The sequence below is a fragment of the Phoenix dactylifera genome, chromosome 8, assembly GCF_051530095.1.
Source record: "Phoenix dactylifera cultivar Ajwa chromosome 8, Ajwa_hap1_PhDact_Kaust_v1.1, whole genome shotgun sequence".
Classification (NCBI taxonomy): domain Eukaryota; kingdom Viridiplantae; phylum Streptophyta; class Magnoliopsida; order Arecales; family Arecaceae; genus Phoenix; species Phoenix dactylifera.
Genome location: NC_143197.1, coordinates 4,683,235 through 4,704,180, shown reverse-complemented (window position 1 = coordinate 4,704,180; position 20,946 = coordinate 4,683,235). Strand labels below are relative to the sequence as shown.

Below are 20,946 nucleotides of genomic sequence, written 5' to 3'. Positions count from 1 at the left end.
GAACTAATGATGCTCAAATATACGTATGCAGCCACTTTTCTCATTCTCTTCCATGAAGAAAAATGATTCCAGGTCCCTCTTACTATTAAAACATTTTATTTTAATACTACATGTATGTCATGCACCCAACAAAAAATTACCATATCATGTCGGGCAAGACAATCGGTTGGTACTGAAAATCTCAATCTACAGATTTCTTGCTCGGACAATTAATGTCACCTTTTTCATTGTAAGATATTGACGGTAGGAGTTCAATTCGAGTTGGAATCAACCATCTACTCTATCCTACTCCCCATTAGATACAAGATAGATGTAGATTATGCTCTCCTAATTAAAAAAACCACAACTTACCATGAACCATATCAATTCCATGTCATATTGATCTCTTTTCTTCCAAGTCACATGACAGCTGTGAAGAGAAAACTTATCGACACTGCCATGTCGGGCGCAAAAAGCAAATTTATATTTATTTTATTCTGAATAAAGATATTTGAGCAAAATAACTTTTCTGGAAGCATCTACTTTTTCCTTAATTAGTCAAAACAAAATATTTATAAACCAAACTTAAGAGTTATTCCAATCTGGTTCAAAAAAGAACGAGAAAGAGCATGGTCGTTCGGGTACAGGAGCTGGCGCCCAATATGGGAAGCCACATCCATTGCCACGCGGGACCCAAGAGTAAAAAAAAAAAAAGAGAAAGAAAAGAAGTCGGCTGACGGTGGTCCTGCGATCGCAGCAACCGGGATTCTTTCATGGAAAATCTTAAAGCTCAAGATTAGCAACGCAAAAGAGTCAAGTAGTTACTATTCTGCATCGACGACAACTACATCTTCGTTCCTTTATATTATTTTAATAAAATAAGTTCATATAATTGCTCAAGAACACAAGGAGCGTACGTGCGCCATTAACCAAGAAACAAGAGACACATTTCTTAATTAGTTTTCCTACAGCTGATCCTGATCTCCCCACTGGTACCCGTGAGAGGACTGATGTTCCCCATGTTCACCATGGCACTGGCGAAGTCGCTGAAGAACTTGGCAGAGTTGGTGCTGTACGAGCTGACTTGGGAGTCGGTGGAACCTCCATTGAAGAGCTGCTGATCCGAGTGCAAGAGCCCCTTCTTGTTCAGAAGATTTCTGTAGTAGAAGTTATCAAAGATGGTCGGCGTCGAGACGTCGAGGGGTGCGAGGTTGCTGTCGCCGCCGGAGACCGGGCAGTTGGACTGCAGCGAGGTGGCGAAGGAGGAGTCTATGTTGGTCTCGTTGTAGATCCGATTCCGGAACGACGTGCACCTCGCCTGCCCAATTGTGTGAGCACCTGCATGCCAAGAGTCCAAATTGAGGCAAGTGCGAGGGGAGTGATGGTTTCTTATGTCTGATGGTGCATGGGAAGACGCGGGTGTTAATTACCTGAGAGGGCTACCATGTCGGAGGTGGCGAGGCCCTTCTTGGAGAAGGCTGAGATGAGGGCGCTGAGGTCCGAGGTAATTGGGGAAGGGATGTCACTGTTCGCTAAGCTCAAGCTTGCCGTCGTGGAGTCTCTCCTTCCTAATTGCACAGTCCATGAAGGGCCACCTAGCTGAAAAATCCGAAGTTTCTGTTATTATTATTATTATTTTTGTTTGCCTTTACCCGGGCAAGGATTTTATGATTAAGATTAAGTTGGTATGATTCCACAGGGCACATAATGCCAATAAGAGACGGGTGGAGGAGCTGGTGCTGTGACTCGTTAGACGACGAGGTGTGTGCGTGGTTAAGGTCCCACCCGGTAGAAAATACTCTATTGAATTGGGGACAAAAGTGATACAATTACGCACACCAATTTATGACATCAACTCGATCAATTTGATCCACAACCGGACCAGTTATAAACAAGTTCAAATTTAATCCTAAAACCTATTTTGATCTTTTTAATAGTTGGACCGGATCATGAACGGATGCATTTAGCCCATTAATTAAATTTACTTAATTTTTTAAAGCTCATTTAATCTATTTAAGTTCTGCTTAAATCGATCAGGATATTTTTTTAATAAAAAGATTGGATTTAAGTTTGAATTTTTTTGATTCATTCATTTAATAAATAAGTTGCATTTAGGTTGGCAAATTTTTGACTTAGCTCACATGCGATCTGATCTATATCTAATTCACCCATACCTCACCTGATTGCTACTCCTAGATAAAGTATGGACTTTAAGATTTAGAGTTTAGCCGGTGACTATCTATCTCCAGCTTACTTTCTTTTTGAAAATTAGTTATGTAAGAAATATTTAAATATTAATAATAATTTCTAATAGTAGTTTTAATATCTAGAATTATATTTTGTTGAGTAATGTCTTGTAGAAAAACAATATAATTGACTATAATTCAGATTTTCAATACATGAAATCTAATACTTTATCGAAATTTAAGTTATGAGAATCTAAATTCAAATATGTCGAACTTTTTCAACCAAGAAAACAACATTTCCTCGGAAAAAAAAAAAAAAAAACACAAACAACCTTAACTAAAAGAATCGTAACTTATTGTTTGGAAGGGATAGGTCTTTTTTTCACTATATTATATGCTTGTCAAGCATGAACTTAATATTTTGTTGCATTATGGGTTGCATAAGCTGCATGGAATGTGTGAACAACGCAAAAATATGAGTATTGCTTTGTTAATGTCCATTTGTTAATTCAGTTGTTCAAATCCCCTAGGCTTGCATGCAAGGGTATGAAACCAAGACTCCATAGTTGCATTTGGTAGGAGGATAAGTGGGAGTTATCCCCCGAGTGGGGGGTTAATTTCAAAAGACCATAGAATAAGGCAACTTGTTTGTATAATTACAAGATTATCCTATCTACTCTTCAAATATACTCAAAATGGGAGACAATTTTGTCTCATAAAATTTAGACAATCAATGCATTCACCTATTCCTTCAATCAAATTTGAAAAAAATAACTTATCATATGGAATGGAAATCTGGTCTGAAGGGGTAACTCTCCAAAAGTTATCCCCTCCAAGGGTGGTTCCTTTGTTACATGCGGCCCTGCCACACGTGTTATATACCTGTGATTAGCTTATTAGACGCATCAATCCGGTCGACACGGCACATGGACCAATCACATGTGCGTGTACGTGCAAAATAAGACACGTACGTGGGAGACGATCTGTGCTCGAATAATTAGAGATGGAAGGAGAACCACTAGATCACTACCAAAAGAGACTAAGGAAATCGTGATTCATACCGCAACCACTGAATCACGAGCAGCTACAGCCAGGATGTCGGCACAGGACACGGTTTGCTTGCAGACCGCTTCGACTTGGGATTTGATGGTGTCGATCACGTCGAAACCTCTAATGGAGTTGTTGTTGGGCCCTGCCGTCTTTTCCCCTGTGAATGTGGAAGTGTCATCCAATAGCACGGAACCGTCGCAGCCCTGCAATCGAATACTCAGAGACTTCAGTTATCCGGAAGTTCTTCTAAAACAGTTAAGTATAATATATATATATATATCATCTAGTTATCTCAGTACATGGGGGCAATTCGTTTTGGCCACAAGTATATCTATCATCCAGAGGGCCTGGGATGCCTACTTTTCTTCTCTTTTCTTTTCTACGAAAAACTTACCGTAAACATAGTGAAAAAAACTATGCTGTCAAAGGAGTTGACTGATTCCTTAAGAAAAAGGTTGACTGGGAAAAGGATATGGGCTGATGTTGCCATGCGGACTAACCACGCGTATTCGATGCATGGGTGGCAGGGACCAAGCACTGAACATTTAAAAGGTGTACATAAAAATTAATCCTAGAGAGATTAACACGAAACGCGTCAATAGATACTCGTGATGTGACTCGTTGGCGATGACCCAAGTTACCTTTACAAGCTAGGTAGCAATAGCGACATGCATGCAGAATCATCGAAGCTGTGACCAGTAGTTAAGCATCTCAATCCAGCTAGCATGCGTTACTAAATGCAAATTTATTTGAGATATTCATGTGCGTCGGCACGCCCAAGGAAAAGAAATCTATGCATGGGCAGAAGGCTAGCTTGTCCTTGGAGGATGGCATGAATGATAGATTTGGCACCTACTTGGTATTTTCTGTGCATGTATCAAAACCAATATTGCGTAACAAAACGCCAATGCGAAAACCAGATACATGCATAAGCTTATAGCGCAATAAAATATGTTCTGGATCTGGCTTCCAGGGACCATGTGACCATGTCTAAATTGATTTATGCACGAGAACGGCAGGCAGGGTTTTAGAACACAAACTCGAGTAATGCATGGAGTGGAGTGCATGCATGATACTGCATGGCTTATGCATGTCACATCAGTGTTAGATAGTCTACGAGAAGAGATGATGAAGTAACGAGACTTGCTTGAACAAAGCAGTCGTGGAAATGGAGTCGGAGCAACGACGCCCCCATGCGACGCTCCTTGGCAACAGCGGCCTTAACAGCACTCTGGATGGTAGACAAGGCTTTGGGGCATGAAGTGTCATAGAATGTCGGTGATAGCTGAGCAGAGGTTACTGCAGCAAAGAAGAAGAAGAAGAAGAAGAAGAAGGCTAGAGCATGTGAGAAACTAGAGGCAGATGCCATGACGTAGAAGGAAAAGGCAAGAAAGACTACGTTAAGGTGCTGAGAGCTTGTCCATGGTGTCATATATTTATAGCCGAAGGTTAGGCACCCGGGTGCTTCTCTCTGAATGCTCTTGCACCCTTCCTTCCTTTGTTGCATTAATTAGGCCTTAAGCTTCGTTGGTCAATGTGAAGTAATCAGAGCTGGGAGAGAGTGAGGGCCAGCCAGACTAGCCATTTGTGATGTTACTAATGGTCGCGATCCGTCCAAATATCAATTTTCCACCTAACCGCATACACACAAAAACGAAGCTAGCGGCCCATTTGTGCCTACTAATATAATGTAGAGAAGCATCAAAAGCCTATTGGATACAAGTGAGATACCTGAAATAGTAGGCCTCTTTTCATGAGGTTCAAAGGTCCACATACACACACCAGTGTAGTTTGAAGATTAGGTTTAGGTGTGAACAGAGTACGTTGGGAGCATCTGATAGGGTCAAAAAAACACAGCCGTTGCCTTTTCTTAGCACAGAATTTTAGGCTACCTTGTCATATTCCCCAATCTCGGAACCTTCTGCTCCATTTCAAGAATAATAGCTTCCACCAATCATGGACGAGCCTATCAAGGCAGAGATTAAGTCATTACTTCCTCGAGTCCACTTGTTGTGTGGCACCTAGTCCGTGTATCTTCCCAATGAAGTTATAATTTTTTTGGTGTTATGAGTTGGTTTGGTCCATAGTGCTAGAGGTGCAGATAAGGAATATTTCACTAGTCCCCTCGGTGAAAAGGATGTTAAATTCTGATTTTATGAATTGTGTCATCGGACAAGTTGCATGGGACCTATGGGGCATACTTTTTGGTCTAACATGGTGACAGCTAGATACCTGAAAGCTCAGAATTACTTGTGGACGTTGGCTGATATCATGTAATTGAAGAAGTTTCCATTAAAGCCATTTTGTGAAACGGTCTGATCCACCAAATATTTTGTTAAAATTTTGTATTGTTAGATATATCAATAAATCTGATCTAAGTTAGGCTGTATTTGTCAGCCTATAAAAAGATGCGTCTTCTATACGCAAGTAACTAGCTGCTGCTGCTGCTTAAATTACAAAGACTTAGCAAGCAGAGATCCTGAATTCGATTCTTTGGGGGTGATTAATCAAGCACTGATGTATCAAATCCTATCAAAACCAAACTTTACTCTTTAATGATGCTTTCACAAAAATCTAGATTTGGTAATTAAGGGTAGCAGATCTCCCTCTCTCTCTCTCTCTCTCTCTCTCTCTCTCTCTCTCTCTCGCTTGCTCTCTAAAAAAAAGGAGCAAAATTTGTCAATAGTCAAATCAAGCACAGTCAAGTGCCTTTGTTTAGCAAGCATAATTTAAGTGACCTGGATGTTGCGATCTTGCATGATGCAGAAATGCCACGGGAGGGATATCTTTTGAAAGATTGTGCATCATTAAACATCTCGATGTCATGATCAAATATGAATTAGAAAAATGTTGAGAGTCATGGCATGCATGCATGATATGTTAATTGACACTATGTGTGATTTTTTGAACAAGTAATATTTTAATTTTGAGCAATCAAAGTCAAATGTTTGATGGAATTAGTGTTCTTGGTCATTTGTGCCTCAATAAAAAATAGAAAAAATAGAAAAAAAATCCGTTGCCATGACAAAATCCAGATAATAGAAATGGACTAGTGGTTTGTTCTACTGAATATATTTTAATTTGGCATCAACATTGTCAAATGTATGATTGAATTGGAGGCGACCATTTGCTCTAATGGCAATTCTCAACTTTAAAGTTTCCAATTTGCATCCTTCACTTGTTTAGTTCTTTCCAACTTAGATATTTTGGTAATTGGCATGTTTTCTGGCCCTTGACGTGAGACAAAAAGGAGGTCAAAAGATAAGCAAGCATGCAAGCAGGAAGTGGTCCTTAAGGGATGGAAGATGGAGTGGTTGGGATGGATTACATGGCCTAGTGGCGCCCACAAGCCACCCTAGGGGACGCTTATGGCTTATCAATTCTTCTTTTATGGTGAAATAATAAACACTTTCAGTCCGCTGACGCATCAGGAGGCCATTAAAGCAACTTGTACAGCGCATCAGATTTGGCCGGCAAGTAACACTCGTATATTTGGAGAACGCAGGATGTCATCAAGGTTTGTTGTGGAGGATGCTCGAGTGCAGACAACGGAAATCAGCCCCCTCCTTTCTTCAGATAGACTTTTGATAGCTCGGGAAACCTGAGGTTCCCTCTCTGCTTAGACAACTCCTCAGACGGTGTTCTTCACCTACGAGCTTCCACTCTCGAGCTTCCTCAAGATCAATTTTGACAGGTCAATGCTGGATGGAGGTGCGCGGGGAGATGCGGGCTTTGTTATACAGGACCCGCATTCCAAGGTGGTGGCAGCGGGTGACTGCTAGTTGTTCGACACGTCGGTTCACGGGGTGGAATTGCGGACTGTTTGAGCGAGTTTTCGACATGCGTGGCAGGTGCTGCAGACCAGTTCGGTTATCTTGGAGGGCGATTCGGCTATGGTGATCCAGGATATAGAGGTCTGAGGGGCAAGAGCACGGACCACCCCTTGATCCAAGATATAAGGATGATGACGAGGGCTGGGGTGGCCTTCCAGGCCAAGCATGAATTTAGAAAGGCCAACGGGGCGGCCGACTGGGTGGTTGCCTACGCGGGTCACCACTCAGGGTACACCTTGTGGTCAGGAGAGGGGAGCTGCCACGAGCACTTAGCGAGCTTGTATTTTTTGATTTTATTGGATATATTTGTACACGCATTGTATGAAAAATCCGCCAAAATATAGAATAAAAAAATAAAAATAATAAACACTTTTCTGCTTGAGATAATGGTGCAGCCACTGGCCTCTTAGCTTCCAAATTCTCCAAATTAAATAAGCTTTGTTATCCGCTTTGCCTTATTTTCAGCAGTTTCCGGTCTTCAGATTGCATGGCTCCACCATCATCAGGAATGCGTACGTGCATGTTTTGTCAAAGTATTGCCTCCATCTTCTACACGCACATGCCAGTTTCGCTTCCAATAAGGTTTACGTCAAAAGGTTCATCTTGTATTTTTTTTGGGTTGAAAATGTCAATTCATATAGCTCCAAGATTCATCTTGTTGACCCTAGCAAGCCTCATCGTATCCGGAAACTGGCAAGCGCGAAACACGGCAAATCATCGTAAAATTTAGCAGTTATGGTTGTTTGGCTCGGATTGACTTGATGGCGATCGAGCATAGTCCAGCTCATGTTAGATGGCAAAGTAATGTCAAGCTTCTGTATTAAGCACTTCGGCCAAGTAGTAATATAGGTTATGTATGATTTTTTTTGGCTGTATCCGTACATATTATGCATGATACTTCTATTTTTAGCGCAAAAAAAAAAAATAAAAAAATAATGATATAGGACTCAGCAAGCAAGGAACTCTAGCAGTGATTGGACAACGTTAGCATAAGAAATTCTTTTATGTAACGCCATGCAGTGATTGGACAACGTTAGAATAAGGGATTCTTTATGTAACACCATGCAGCGATTGGAGAATGTTTCATGAGAAATTTTCATGATGACTCATCAAGGCCAGGAGACTGTATAATGTACGCCTCATCTTACTAATAATAAAGAAAAAAAATTTATTTATACAAATGGTATTTCGAATTTAAAATGAGCATGAAGAAAACAATGGTACTTTTTCATCTTTTAAGTTGTTCCGTCGGATTGGCAGTTCAACATCTTTGACCTTTAATGAAAAAAATTAGGTCACTTCTTATAAATTCGTTTGAAAAGGATATTCTACAGCTTTACATCGGTTCCTATTCCAGCTAGCAGTGCGTGCGGAGAAAGAAATAGAGGTCCCGGAAAACCGCAAAACTGGCTCCACTCGTTAAGTCTTTGATTTCTTTTACAGAGGACAAGTATAGCAGGCAAGTTGGACAACTGTGTTGGCTATTTCGAAGCATATGGAGGTGGAACTTTTCTTTCTTGACTAGCCGGTTGATTTGTGTCTGCACCAACCAGGCAACCAAAGATGGTGGTTGAAGCCTAGAAATGTAATTTTGCATTAATTAGAACCCTATTGCTCTGTCCACTGCCCTCATAATCCAATAGATTATGCCTCATCCATCCATGTATGATGGAGTTATATATATATATGGCTTAATGTATTAATTTCTCGTTCATTTTCTTTATTAGTTTGGATCCTGTATCAACCACTGTCCATGCATCCATCACACATAAGTAATGTAAAGCTGGATCACTCTGGTTTATCCGCAAATTAGATAGGATCCCAGCTCTTCTTGAAAACAAGAAGTGATATATATATATGGGTATATGTACTTGCAAACTAATGACGCATAATGACCATATTTAATGTTTCACTTGTTTCTCCATTAACTTGTCCTGCCAAGCATCTAAAGTTCGACGATACACGGAATGTGCATGATTTATGTTAGAACTTCTTGGTTCCACGAAACCTTGGAACAAATATCAGCACCTAGGCAAAATAAGCGTTTTTAATTTGATGAGTGGTGCCCAGGGAAAAAGAACCTATTGGTTTCTGGTTATGGACCTTCTTCTCTTGTTATAATGACTAATGAAAGATGTTATAACAGCCGCTATCATATCTCAAGATATGCTAAAGCGGTATGAAATTGGTAAATAAGGGTTGTTGCTACTAGACCTCCAACGGGCAGGGTTGGGAACAAGCAAGCACGGTTCATACGCAACATGGTTTTCTATTGGGACCCATTAACCAATCTAATCAAACTTATGGGAAGTTTTTCGGATTCCCTTGATAATTTCTTCTGAATCTTCAATTAACCTAGCCTTGATTCATAGGCTTGTAAATAAGTCGAATCTGGGTTAGAGCTATGTTGTATGCACATCTAAACTCGATAGGAAAAATCAAGTTCGAATTTAGGTTTGGATCCATCAATATAAGTCAGCTTAGAACTTATATCCAAACTCAATTTATAATTTGATTCGAATTTTGTAGATTTAGTTTAACCCATGTTAGCTGGCCAATTAGTCTAGGATTAACAATTCCCAAAACAAAAAGAACTCGTATCATAATAGTTTGTGGCAAATTGCAATATAAAAGGAACATGATATGGATAGTGAATAATTGATTTTTTTTTGAAAAAAATCTAATTGCTTTTGAAGTGGATTTAAATTTTTATTGATATTTGTTTGATTGCAACAAAATAAAAAACCACATACCAGCAGGAATTTAGGAAATAAAACGGTAACAAACAAGAGTTAAGAACAGCATACACGAGAAAATGTATAAATCTGGATATGGAGAAAAGATTAATGCAAATTATGTAACTAATTTTCTTTATATTCTTATGCTTACATATACTATATATATGCATAAAATTTTATGTCTCAAACATAGATAATTTTGAACTCGGTCCTACAAGATATTGGATCATATATAATCCCAAATTAATTCTATAAAGTTATCAAAAACTTAATACGGATCTTGCTTGAGTACTATAAAATAATAAAATTAGGTTTATAGAAATTTTGGATATCAGTTATCCCTCGAGCCAATCATGTCAAGACCAGTTAGCCTATGGTCTGAAATCTTGCCTGATTTCGGATCTCGTCATGAAGTTAAACTTTATCTTCACGTGCCCGGCACGTGCAACATTTTAGTAATAAATAACAGTAGCGGTTTTAGCGGTGTCCGTTATTTCACGTCAACGGCGTTAGTCATACCTTGCGCCCTAAGGAGCCGCCCTTCCTCTTCGAAAACCCTAGCTTAAACCCTAACAAAGAAAGGAAGGAGGAGCCCCTTGCTTCCCTTCTCCCAAGCTGCCCTCCAACCAAGATTCCTTCTCCAATGGCGTATTTTAACTCCCCTTACACCCCCTCCTCTTCCTCTGACGACGAGCACCGGAGGACCTACCATCTCTTCAACCCATATGAATCCGTCCAGCACGCTTCCGCCATGCCCGTCCACCAGTTCATCTACGACCTCCCCAGCTCCCCGGAGCTCCTCTTCGCCGAGGAGGCTGCCCTCCAGGGCCGCACCTGGGGCCACAGACTCGGATTATACACCGGGACGGCGTACCTCGCCGGCGCTGCCCTCGGGGCCGCCCGGGGCTCCGCCGCCGGCCTCCGCGAGGCCGATCCCGGCGAGTCGCTGAAGCTCCGGGTCAACCGGGTCCTCAACTCCTCTGGACAGGCCGGGCGGCGGCTGGGGAACTCCCTGGGGGTCCTTGGCCTCATCTTCGCCGGGCTGGAGAGCGGGATCAGCACCTGGACGGGGAACGACGGGGTCCTGAGCACCGTGGCCGCGGCGGTGAGCACGGGGGCGGTGTACAAGGCCGCGGCGGGGCCGAGGTCGGCGGCCATCGCCGGGGCGATCGGAGGGCTGGCGGCGGGTTTCGCTGTCGTAGGGAAGCAGGCGGTCAAGAGATACGTTCCCATCTAAGGAGACTGGTTCTTCTTCTTTGGATCTTGTACGACTTTAGGGTTTTGGATTTCTTTTTAAATCGTTTTCTTTTTTGATTAGCCTAAAGTAGTTTTGTTTGTTGGCCTATCGTCCCTGAGAAGAAGTCTGAAACAGTCTTGTCTGTCGCCTCTTGAAGAGCTATATATCTGATCATAGTTGTGGTAGAAATATTGGATTAATGTATTGGTTTTTTATGATAGTTTTATTCTCCAGTTGGAATTTCACATTGTTCTTTAGCAATTATTTAATGAAATATCTATATGTTTGCTGGTATTTACTGATTGTCAAAATATGATCACTGGAACTTGAAGTTTGCTTGTAGAGGGTTTGCAAATGTTGTAGCAATGGCTCCCAGTAAGAAGCATTTGGTAGTTTGGTGCAGGGGTTTCTGATGATGGAATTCCTCCACCAATGCCTCTTTGTCATCTTACTTACCAGCGGGGCTTCGACCACCATCGATCATTACAAAGGGTTGCACAAATCCTGCATTGAAGAAAGAATGAATTAATATGATGATCTGCCCGTGCTTCACCCAACTCCTTGCCTCAGCGAGATCCCTGTGTATCATAATTCCTGGATCAAGTGCTGCTGGCTACTGATGTGTTCTGTTTAATCTCTGTTAGTCACCGGAGCACCATTTGTTCAGGTCCTGCTGTTAAATCGTAATGGAGGGGCCATATTTTTGCTACTCTGTTTCTTTCAATGTGTGGGGGGTTAACTTGATTGTTTGAGAGTAGAAAAGCTTCCAGTAATAAGTACTCATGTCTTTTTAGCAAAAAAAAAAAAAAAAAAGTACTCATGTCATGCTTGCCTTGCTGCTTCCTCCAGAAGCACAAAAGAGCAACATGATCCAATTACTGCTGAGCTATAGGAAAATATTGTGAAGTAGCATTATCAGAAAGTACTTTTTTTTTTTTGAGGGGGGGGGGGTTAAAAATCAGAAAGTATTTTGGTAAGCTCCAACATAGAAGTAGAAAAGGAAAAAGGAAAAAAAAATGATGATCAAGAAAAGGTGTCAGATTCTGCTAATTGTTTGCTTCATTATGTGAGCCACCGTGGCTGGATTTACATTGCAGTAACCATGCCTGCTGCTAAAATTTCTAGATGTTCTTGATGTGGTCCACCCATTAGTGTACAAAATGCAGGTCTGTAGTCTGTAGTGTCTATTCTGCAAAGAGAATAAGGAAAATCAATGACTGGATCAGCTTGGCTATTCCAGTTCCCTCTCCGAGACCACCTCCTCGGGCAGTTCGAATGCATCTATTTCTGCAAAGTAAGCTCTCTGTTTCTCAATATAATCCTGAAGTAGTATAGGACCGCCAAGATCCTCATCTCCAGCTATTTTGTGGTGTTGTTTCTGGGGATTTTTCAAGGGAGATTAATCATTGAAATGTTATATATATATATATATATATATATATATATATATATATATATATATATATATATATATATATATATATATATATATATATATATATATATATATATCAGACAAATATATTGGGTAGGCTATGAAAAGCAGGAAGTATGGGGTGGGTTAACCTTTTACAGAAAAAAAATGAATTAAAAACTTAGCATGGCTCCCCTGCAAAAACCCCACTAGAATGTGCAGTTATTAAAGTCAAACAAAAAAAAATCTCTAAAGAAACATTATAATGATCCAAAAATTCAACATTTATTTAATAAGAATGCACTAAATTTTGTAGTATGGAAATCTTGGGAGCTCATCAGTTCAAGAATTAAATGTCTTTAACGCTAGCAGCACCAGAATAGATGAAAGACACGAGAATCATCGACCAAAACCACTAGAAACAACAGAGATGCTTCATCACAACTTAATATCAAGCTTTGTCATCTTTTAAACATTTATAACAAGCCACAAAGTATGATGAAAATCTTAATAGCTGCATTATCCTACACTCCCAATCCAGAGATGCATGCATAGGGGTTGAACAGCCAGAAATGAGGGAGGCAGCAAATGTCACATTGAGTGAGGTAACAGAAAATGATCTGAAGACACTTTTCCATATCAAGAACTTGGCTGTAACTGATGACTATACGATCCATATAAACTGACCATAATTTGATGAGAGAAAGCTTGTAATGTATATCTATATATGCGCACTCGTATATTGGTGTTACTATTTGGAAAAATGGGAAATATTTCCATTTTTAAGAAAAATAAGTCAAAATAAGGTACCTTAAATATGCAAACAAAAAAACATTTAGGTGACGCAGTACAGGATACTAAATCACCAATGCTGTTTCAACAACATTAAGATGAGGGTGTATGTCATCAAAATGAAAATCCAAGCACATAAGCTCACAGAATGTCAAACAAATGCTGCAGTGCATAACATACATCTCACAAGTGCATGCCTTGTTTAGTTGTATATTAATATGAATCATATGCATTAATGAAATCTAATACATAAATAGCTTTCTAATTTCAAAATAATTCTGAGGAGATGAAACTAATCAATTTTCATAAACTCTTATAACTTCAGAAGAGTCGGCTAGATGAATTTATTAAATCGAATTATTTTTGCAAAAGCTTATAACCTAAAAATAAACTTATGTGACAAAATGAACCGAGTGTAGTTTCCCCTCTTTGGGCTTGCTGGCTCAGGAAATTTACTAGATGACCACAAGAAAACCATAAGGAAACAAATGGTAAGTGTAATTAGGTTTCTCAGGTGTCAAATAGACATGGCCATCTGGATTTTCCAAACCATGTACTGTCATATGTGGCTTGTCAAAGATTTTCTGGTCGTTTCATGTGTTTACATAAATATCTGCATATGCATAAAATATCTGAAAAGTTTCTTTTCACCTTTCAAAAGTTGTTCCTTTGGTTATTTTAAGAATACTTTGGAATCAAAATAACTAATATCTATCTTCAAGTTTGTTAAAACAGAATACAAACACAGGGCCAGAGGAAATGGAGGAAGGCATTGAGGTAAAACAGAAATAACTACATGTTTAAGGCAACCAACATAAATGAAAACAACAAAGAAGCCCAAAAACTGATTATTTCTACATTCCTTTTAAGTTGCTTCAAAGCAAGTTACAGTAGTTTTAATGGACGAGAGAAAACGAAGAATCTCAAGCATCTTGCTCTCTAAAACAACAATGCTGTCTCAGTAATGTTCCTTTACTGTGAACTTGAATGTACACAAAAGGTAGGAGTTTGAATAAGAAGTGACCTTTTTGATTTTCTGATGAAGAGTTGAAAGTTTGTAAAGCTGATGTTCGTTCATCTTTGCTTTACTCCAACAGGGAAGAAGTGAAATATTTAAATCATGAATGTAATAAAATGCTAAACAAATTGTTTTGCTAAAAAGCTTGTCTGTATTGTACTAGATAATTTTATAAAGTACTCATAGCCGGCAAGGAAACAGAAAAAGAAAAACAAAAAAGTTATCCTCTACAAGCTATGCAATCCTTATATCGAACTATTACGGTATCTGAAAAATCTGAAAAAGACTCAGGACATGGAAGGTAAGGTTCGATAGAAGAGGTCAGAAATGAGACCAAAAGATGTCAGTGAACTTAAAAAATACTTTTGACAACTTATTGAGCAACCACTTATGAAGGCCAAAAAAAGAACAACTCATTAAGCACCAAATAAGGCACCTACCCAATACTTTTAACTCTCCCACCGGAGAGCGTCTAAATGCCCCTTGGGCTGCACTGGCCTTTCCCTTCTCCTTTCTTCTTTCTAAATCCCATTGTATACAAACTGTAGAATGTTCATATTTGTGATGACTAACAGCATTTCCAATTGTAAAAGCCCAAAGTTCAAGTGAATCAAAAACACAAAGGACTTAAGTGACAGATTACACTGAACTTGATAACAAAAAATATCATTTTGAAATTTTTATGATACCATTGCTCAAAAGAAATTCTTATGACACCAGGATTTGGCAAGGAAAGTAGCTTCTGAAGGCTTATCTATATCATCTTAGAGAGAAAATGTCCATGCTCTTCATATTTTTCTGTATGATAATAAATTCTTCTGAAAACAAACACTAACTTTGCTGCAACATGTATACTCATCAAACTTGAGAAGATATCATAACAGAGCCATATTACCCAATTGACAACAAGGAAACTTTTACATCTAAACGACAGGAATTATCATCTTAAATATAAGCAATGGATTTATAGTCGAACCAACTCTTGGAAGAAAACACAACCAGGAAAACCATACTAAGAAGAAGAGTTCACCACTTATAATCATAAACCAACCATAAACATGAGTATCTTTTCTTTCTTCCCTCTCCCTTAAATTTGAATTAACGACAATTGATGAACAATTTGCATCATCAAACCTCAACAGAGAGAAACTCTCTCACTTTCCTAGACCTAGGCTTATCAAAACCAGTCATGTCGAGACCTCCTCACATTCCCTAAACCCTAGCATCCACAGCAAACAATTCCAGACCAAATACGGAGTTTCAAATAGAAGCACTCGCAATGTAAATCCTCAGTATGTCTTTCTAAATAGAAAAGAACCCTAATCTCGAGCCTCCAAGCTCCACGATATCAACTAATTAAGGGAATATTAAAGAACAAGGGAAATATACCAGAATCCACGGATACCTCATCACGTCGGGGATTAGGTTTGGGGATTTCTCGGACTCCGGGGTTTTCGTGGGCGCTGGATCCGATGCTGGAGCCGGATCGAAGGGAGACCACGTCGATGTTCGATGACGGAGAGGATTTCCGCTCAGAGCGCTTGTGCTTGAGCTTGGCCTTGCGCTTTAGAGGAGAGAGGGCCGAGGACGAGGAGAGGGATCGCGCGTTCGTGAGGTCGGAGAAGGGCTTTCTCTTGCGCCCGTTGCCTTCCATTCCAAACGAAGCTTGGACCAGAAGCTTCCTCTGCCTCTCCATCCAAGAGAATATGAGATGGCGGGAGTGCTGCCGGGGAGCAACGGTTGGCCCGAATTTCTGTACGGTTGATTTTATAGTGACTTCTATGCGACCATGTTCATCTTTCTGCAGTTAGCCACTAGCCAACTTTTTTTTTTCTTTAATTTTACGGGAAGGGGAGTTGAGCCACCCCAAAGTTTTTCTTTTTTTTTTTTTGTGGTCAAAACCCAAAAGTTTTTCGAGTTGAAATATGTTCAACACCAAAACTCACTAGTCATCATCTATTATATATAGTCTTAACTTCCAGATATTAGATTTATCAAACAATTAGAGTTTGGTAGCCTCGAGACTTGCTATAGGCCAATCCCTCTCTAGCTCATATACACACTCCAACCTTAGCTATCATCTTTCTCTTTATATCAACAGGGTTCCAGAGATGCTACAAGCCAATCCTCCTCTAGCTAATGTAAACATTCCAACCTTACCTATCCTCTCTCTCTCTTATAATATCTCAACATAGTGTTGTTCTAAGTGTCTCTCCATGGCTATCATCTATTTTTTCACGTACTCTGCTGTCTTGCCAATTTTATTGCTTCCGGTCATCGGGCAGCTCTCGCCAGACTTCTACGATGAGGTGTGCTCTCAAGCGCTTCCCACCATCAAAAGCGTGGTCGAGCAAGCGATTGCATCTGAGCCTCGGATGGGCGCATCGTTGGTCCGGTTGCACTTCCACGACTGTTTTGTTAATGTAAAGGGCCGTCTACCTTATATATATCTTCATCTTGCCAAGAACATCGAAGTTGATGGTATTTAATTGTAATTGCAGGGCTGCGATGGCTCAATTTTGCTGGATGATAGCCCAACCTTCACCGGCGAGAAGACGGCAAGGCCTAACAATAATTCCGTCAGAGGCTTCGATGTAATCGATCAAATTAAAGATGCTGTCAATGATGTGTGCTCAGAAAATGTGGTCTCGTGTGCTGATATCCTGGCGGTTGCTGCCCGGGACTCGGTTGTGGCCGTGAGTTGTGCCTCCATTAATTTCCCAGCTACATGGAATCATTATATCTCATACGTTTCCCTTACCGTTTGTACTAGCTCTTACATGGATGCACTACATTAACGTTCATGGCTATATTGTGATCCATGCATGGCATCTAAATATTCTCGCATTAATCCAATATTGCATGCAGCTCGGAGGAAGCTCCTACGATGTGCTCCTAGGCAGAAGGGACTCAACTACAGCGAGCAAGGATGCAGCAAACACCAACATCCCCTCCCCCCTCTCCGACCTCCCGGCCCTTGTCTCCAACTTTGAATCCCATGGTTTGGCCCTCGAGGACCTCGTGGTCCTCTCCGGCGCCCACACCTTGGGCTTCGCTCGATGCGTATCGTTCCGAAACCGGATCTACAACGAGACCTCCACCATCGACGGTGACTTCGCCGCCTCCCTCCAGGCCGTGTGCCCGCAATCGGGCGACGACGACAACCTCGCGCAGCTCGATGACACCCCGGAGAGCTTCGACACGGCCTACTACCAAGACCTGATGGGGAGCAAGGGACTGCTGCACTCGGACCAGCAGTTGTTCATGGGGGATGGGAGTGCAGCCGATGAACAGGTGCAGAGTTACAGCGACGACCCTGATGACTTCTCGGCGGACTTTGGGGCGGCTATGATTAAGATGGGAAACATAAGTCCTTTGACCGGAAGCGACGGAGAGATTCGTGAGAATTGTCGGGTTGTGAATTCGGATTGAGATGACGAGTTGGCTGATTACGTAAACGGGAGGGCTTCGTGGTGTGGCAATACATGGTTGCTGGGTGTTCGCAAGTTGGTTTCTTGCACCATGCGATTTCAACGACTAAGGTTTCGTGCATTACTTAGCAAGCAATAAGTATAGATAATGTTGCGTGATTGTGCACAAGTATAGAATATTTTGCGTAAATATGGATTAAATATATGGACTTGAGTAAAACGCTTTGCGTATTAATTGAAGCTAGAAAGTAAGAGCATGTTTGGTCGGAAGGAGTTGAGGTCTATAATGAAAATGAAAATAAGCAATTTTTATTCCAGCTGTTTGGTTAAAAAAAGTCTCATTCCTATTTTTATTTGAAGGGGATAAGAATACTGCTCCATTCCTCTAAATTTAATTCAGACTCTCATCTAGTATTCAAATCCTATTGCAAAATTCTATTGCGATTCTGATTTTGATTTTCGTTGTGAACTAAATGCATAAAGAGATATGATTATTTTAATTTACTTTCCGATCCATTCTTATTCCAATTCTTTTTATTTCAATTTCGTTGGTGAACCAAAGGCCCCCTAAAATGCTTCAGACTTGGCTCTAGTTTTATTCTATTCCAACCCGTTAAGTCGGATTTGCTTTCTTTCAATGCCCTGGGCAAACAAGCAAGAATAAATCTCCCAAACCAAACACAAATACAGCATGACTGTTGCATCACATTTCAAATTATTATCAGTTTGATTACAATGTGTTTGTGAATGATAAAAAGATATAGAAAAGGCCATCCAAGATCAAGATTATATAGAATGCTCCAAAATTTGGCTCTCACTAGTCTGTGCCTTGCAGATGTATTTAATCCCCTATATTAAACACTGGTTCTCAAGATTCGTCTAAAGATTCTAACTCTTCCCAAGCAACTTAGACGATAGAACTAATACAAGGCACATCTCTCTTCCTACCAATAGGTACCAAGTTTCTGCCAGGCCCCTCCCTGCCCTCAGCTGCCCTGTGTAGAGAACCGGCAACGGACACTTCTCTTTCTGCCAACTGGTACTCCAAGTTGGCAGTTCCAGAGGATTTATATCAAAGGGAGCTGACCAGGAAAACATTCTTCAAAACAAATAATTTTACTTTAATTTATAAAATGACTCCATATAAATAGAATGAATTTAAGCAGAAAGTTTGACGTAAATCTGAAATTAAAATCCAGAAAAGCGGGGAAAATCGGAAGTCTGCAAAGACTTGAACAAGATCCACCATAGATAGCAAGATTTAGTGTGCGCAGGCGCGGACGTGTGCGTGTATGAGAGAGAGAGAGAGATTTCCTTCATTTAAAATTACAATTTTATGTCAAATTTCCCCCAGCCAATTTCATCACCACCACTCCACTGATTTCTCCTCTGCAAGGTTTTGTTAGGTGTTTTCTTCATATGGCTTCTCATTTCTTTCACATTCGTTTTTATCTATTTCAAGTTCTAATAAGGTTCATGGATTATCCAGGATTATGATTCAATTGATTGCAGTTTCAGGTTTACATATTAAGTTCTTTCACTTCATCTCCTTCTCAATTTTGTTGCTTGAGCCCCAAGGGTACAAACTTCGAGTCGCTAGAACGGTCAATGAGTCAATCCTAATTACGCTTCCATTGCGAGGTAAAGGATGGTTAAGATTCTGAAAGGACAACGCAAGACATGCAAAGAAATCAAGCAAACCAGATGAATCTATCCGTGGCCTGAGCTATACAGATTGACATGATAAGTCAGCTATCTGAATTACTCTCCATTCTATGAGATGATTTGCATTGGAAGAGACAGAATTACAGCAAGTCAGCACATAATAAATCCAACAAACTGAAGTTAGTTACATTTTCAGGATGTCAAATGCAACACTTTTTCTTCAAAGCCATTACAACATGCAACTTCCAAAATTAATCATTTACTTCCAAGTTGCCTCCATCTTGAATCAGAGTCTTAGATCAAATAATAATGCCTATTGATAAGCTTTGACAATTCATCCACCATGTTCACTTGCAGTTACTACCTTTTAACAATGTTCTTTTGCTACATATCATCTATTACTTTATTCAATATTCTTCTGATCCAGATGCTACTGCCTGCAGCCACAACTCTTTCTTGATGACAGTGAATTGCATTCCCTCTCATATCAGAGCCTTCGGAACACAATGGAAATGAAAAGACCTACTTTAATGGAGGAAAAACCTCCTGCAGAAGCACAGTTCCATTTAAAGGCTGATAGCCCCACGATGAAGCGACAAAAAAAGATAACAAGTGCAGTCTGTAAACATAAAGATACTTGCCCAATTTTGTGAAGTAGACTTTGATAACATGGTAATTAGTCTTGCAACACAAATACCAAAGTTCTACATGTTTTTCAAATTCAAATTAGCATCACCCATTGTTAGAATCATATCACAATACTGAAGAAGTATGACATGCACTCGCACAACAACATGTTATCCCACAGCAGCACAGGTTAACAGGACATCTGGCTCAAAACTCAATAGATTTTGATGGTATGACAAAAGGAAGAATGAAAACTGCTAGCAACTGAACAAGAAGAGAATCCCAAGCATGCAACTGTTTTCAAAAAGGAAGAAACACAGAAAGATAGAAAATGATGAAGGTTAATCATTATCAGAGAAGACAACCCAATATACAAGATCGGTGCCACTCAGCAGAAATTAAATTAAAGTTGCAACCAGTTAAATGTCCAAGCTCATTACAGGGATACCTTATATATGCTTACAAGCAAGGAGTAAAAGTTGGATTGTGAAATTTAAGAAAAAAAGAGAAAAAAAAACAAAAAATAAAAAATTATAAGAGTGCTCAAAGTGTAAAAGCTGTTCCAAAAGTTAAAAAAGAGTATTAGAATTGCTTTTTGAAGCATGGTAATAAGTGCATATATGTAGCTTGAAAGGTTTTAATCATTAATAAGGAATGATATAAGCAACTTAATGCATTACTATGATCAATCACACTCACTGTTCTACTTTAAATCAGAGTTGATGCTTCTAACTTCTACTAACAAAACCATTTCATGTTGCATAAGACGATGCTGCTGTAAAGTTTTTCCAGTGTCTCACAGATTCTCTCACACCATGAGAACATCTGGATAAATTTGTGCTGCAACAAGTGGCAAGAACTTAGGCGCTTAGATCTAACCAACCCATCAAGGAAATTGCAGTTATATAGCTACACATGTTGGCAGTCTGATGTCTGTTATTCTTGATCTCGATTTCTGAACAAGATTGAGCCAAAT

General features: G+C 40.0%; 2 protein-coding genes, 1 long non-coding RNA gene and 1 pseudogene across 4 annotated transcripts; 2 read left to right on the top strand and 2 right to left on the bottom strand.

Moving 5' to 3' along the window:
• Positions 1–806: 806 nt before the first annotated feature.
• LOC103702101 (cationic peroxidase 1-like) lies at positions 807–4,636 on the bottom strand. The gene is made up of 4 exons (XM_008784397.5): positions 4,363–4,636; positions 3,227–3,418; positions 1,410–1,578; positions 807–1,317 (listed from the first exon to the last, which is right to left on the bottom strand). Exons 1-4 carry the CDS (start codon positions 4,582–4,584, stop codon positions 932–934), a joined length of 969 nt encoding a protein of 322 aa, XP_008782619.4. The 5' UTR covers positions 4,585–4,636; the 3' UTR covers positions 807–931.
• A 5,648-nt stretch (positions 4,637–10,284) lies between these two features.
• On the top strand, positions 10,285–11,317 carry LOC108511120 (mitochondrial import inner membrane translocase subunit TIM23-2 pseudogene; annotated as a pseudogene).
• Positions 11,318–12,009: 692 nt separating this feature from the next.
• Positions 12,010–16,160, bottom strand: LOC113462411 (uncharacterized). The gene is made up of 2 exons (XR_015967816.2): positions 15,653–16,160; positions 12,010–12,401 (listed from the first exon to the last, which is right to left on the bottom strand). It is a non-coding gene; the product is annotated as an uncharacterized LOC113462411 (long non-coding RNA).
• An 81-nt stretch (positions 16,161–16,241) lies between these two features.
• LOC103702100 (peroxidase RIP1-like) lies at positions 16,242–19,291 on the top strand. Of its 2 annotated transcripts, XM_088702471.2 has the most exons (4): positions 16,242–16,388; positions 16,533–16,670; positions 16,749–16,943; positions 17,116–19,291. In XM_088702471.2, the coding sequence occupies exons 1-4, from the start codon at positions 16,359–16,361 to the stop codon at positions 17,677–17,679; spliced, it is 927 nt and encodes a 308-aa protein (XP_088558597.1). In that variant the 5' UTR covers positions 16,242–16,358; the 3' UTR covers positions 17,680–19,291. The 2 variants fall into 2 exon arrangements, with proteins under 2 accessions (XP_088558597.1, XP_017697068.2); XM_017841579.4 differs by having other exon boundaries at positions 16,294–16,670.
• The last annotated feature ends 1,655 nt before the right edge of the window (positions 19,292–20,946 follow it).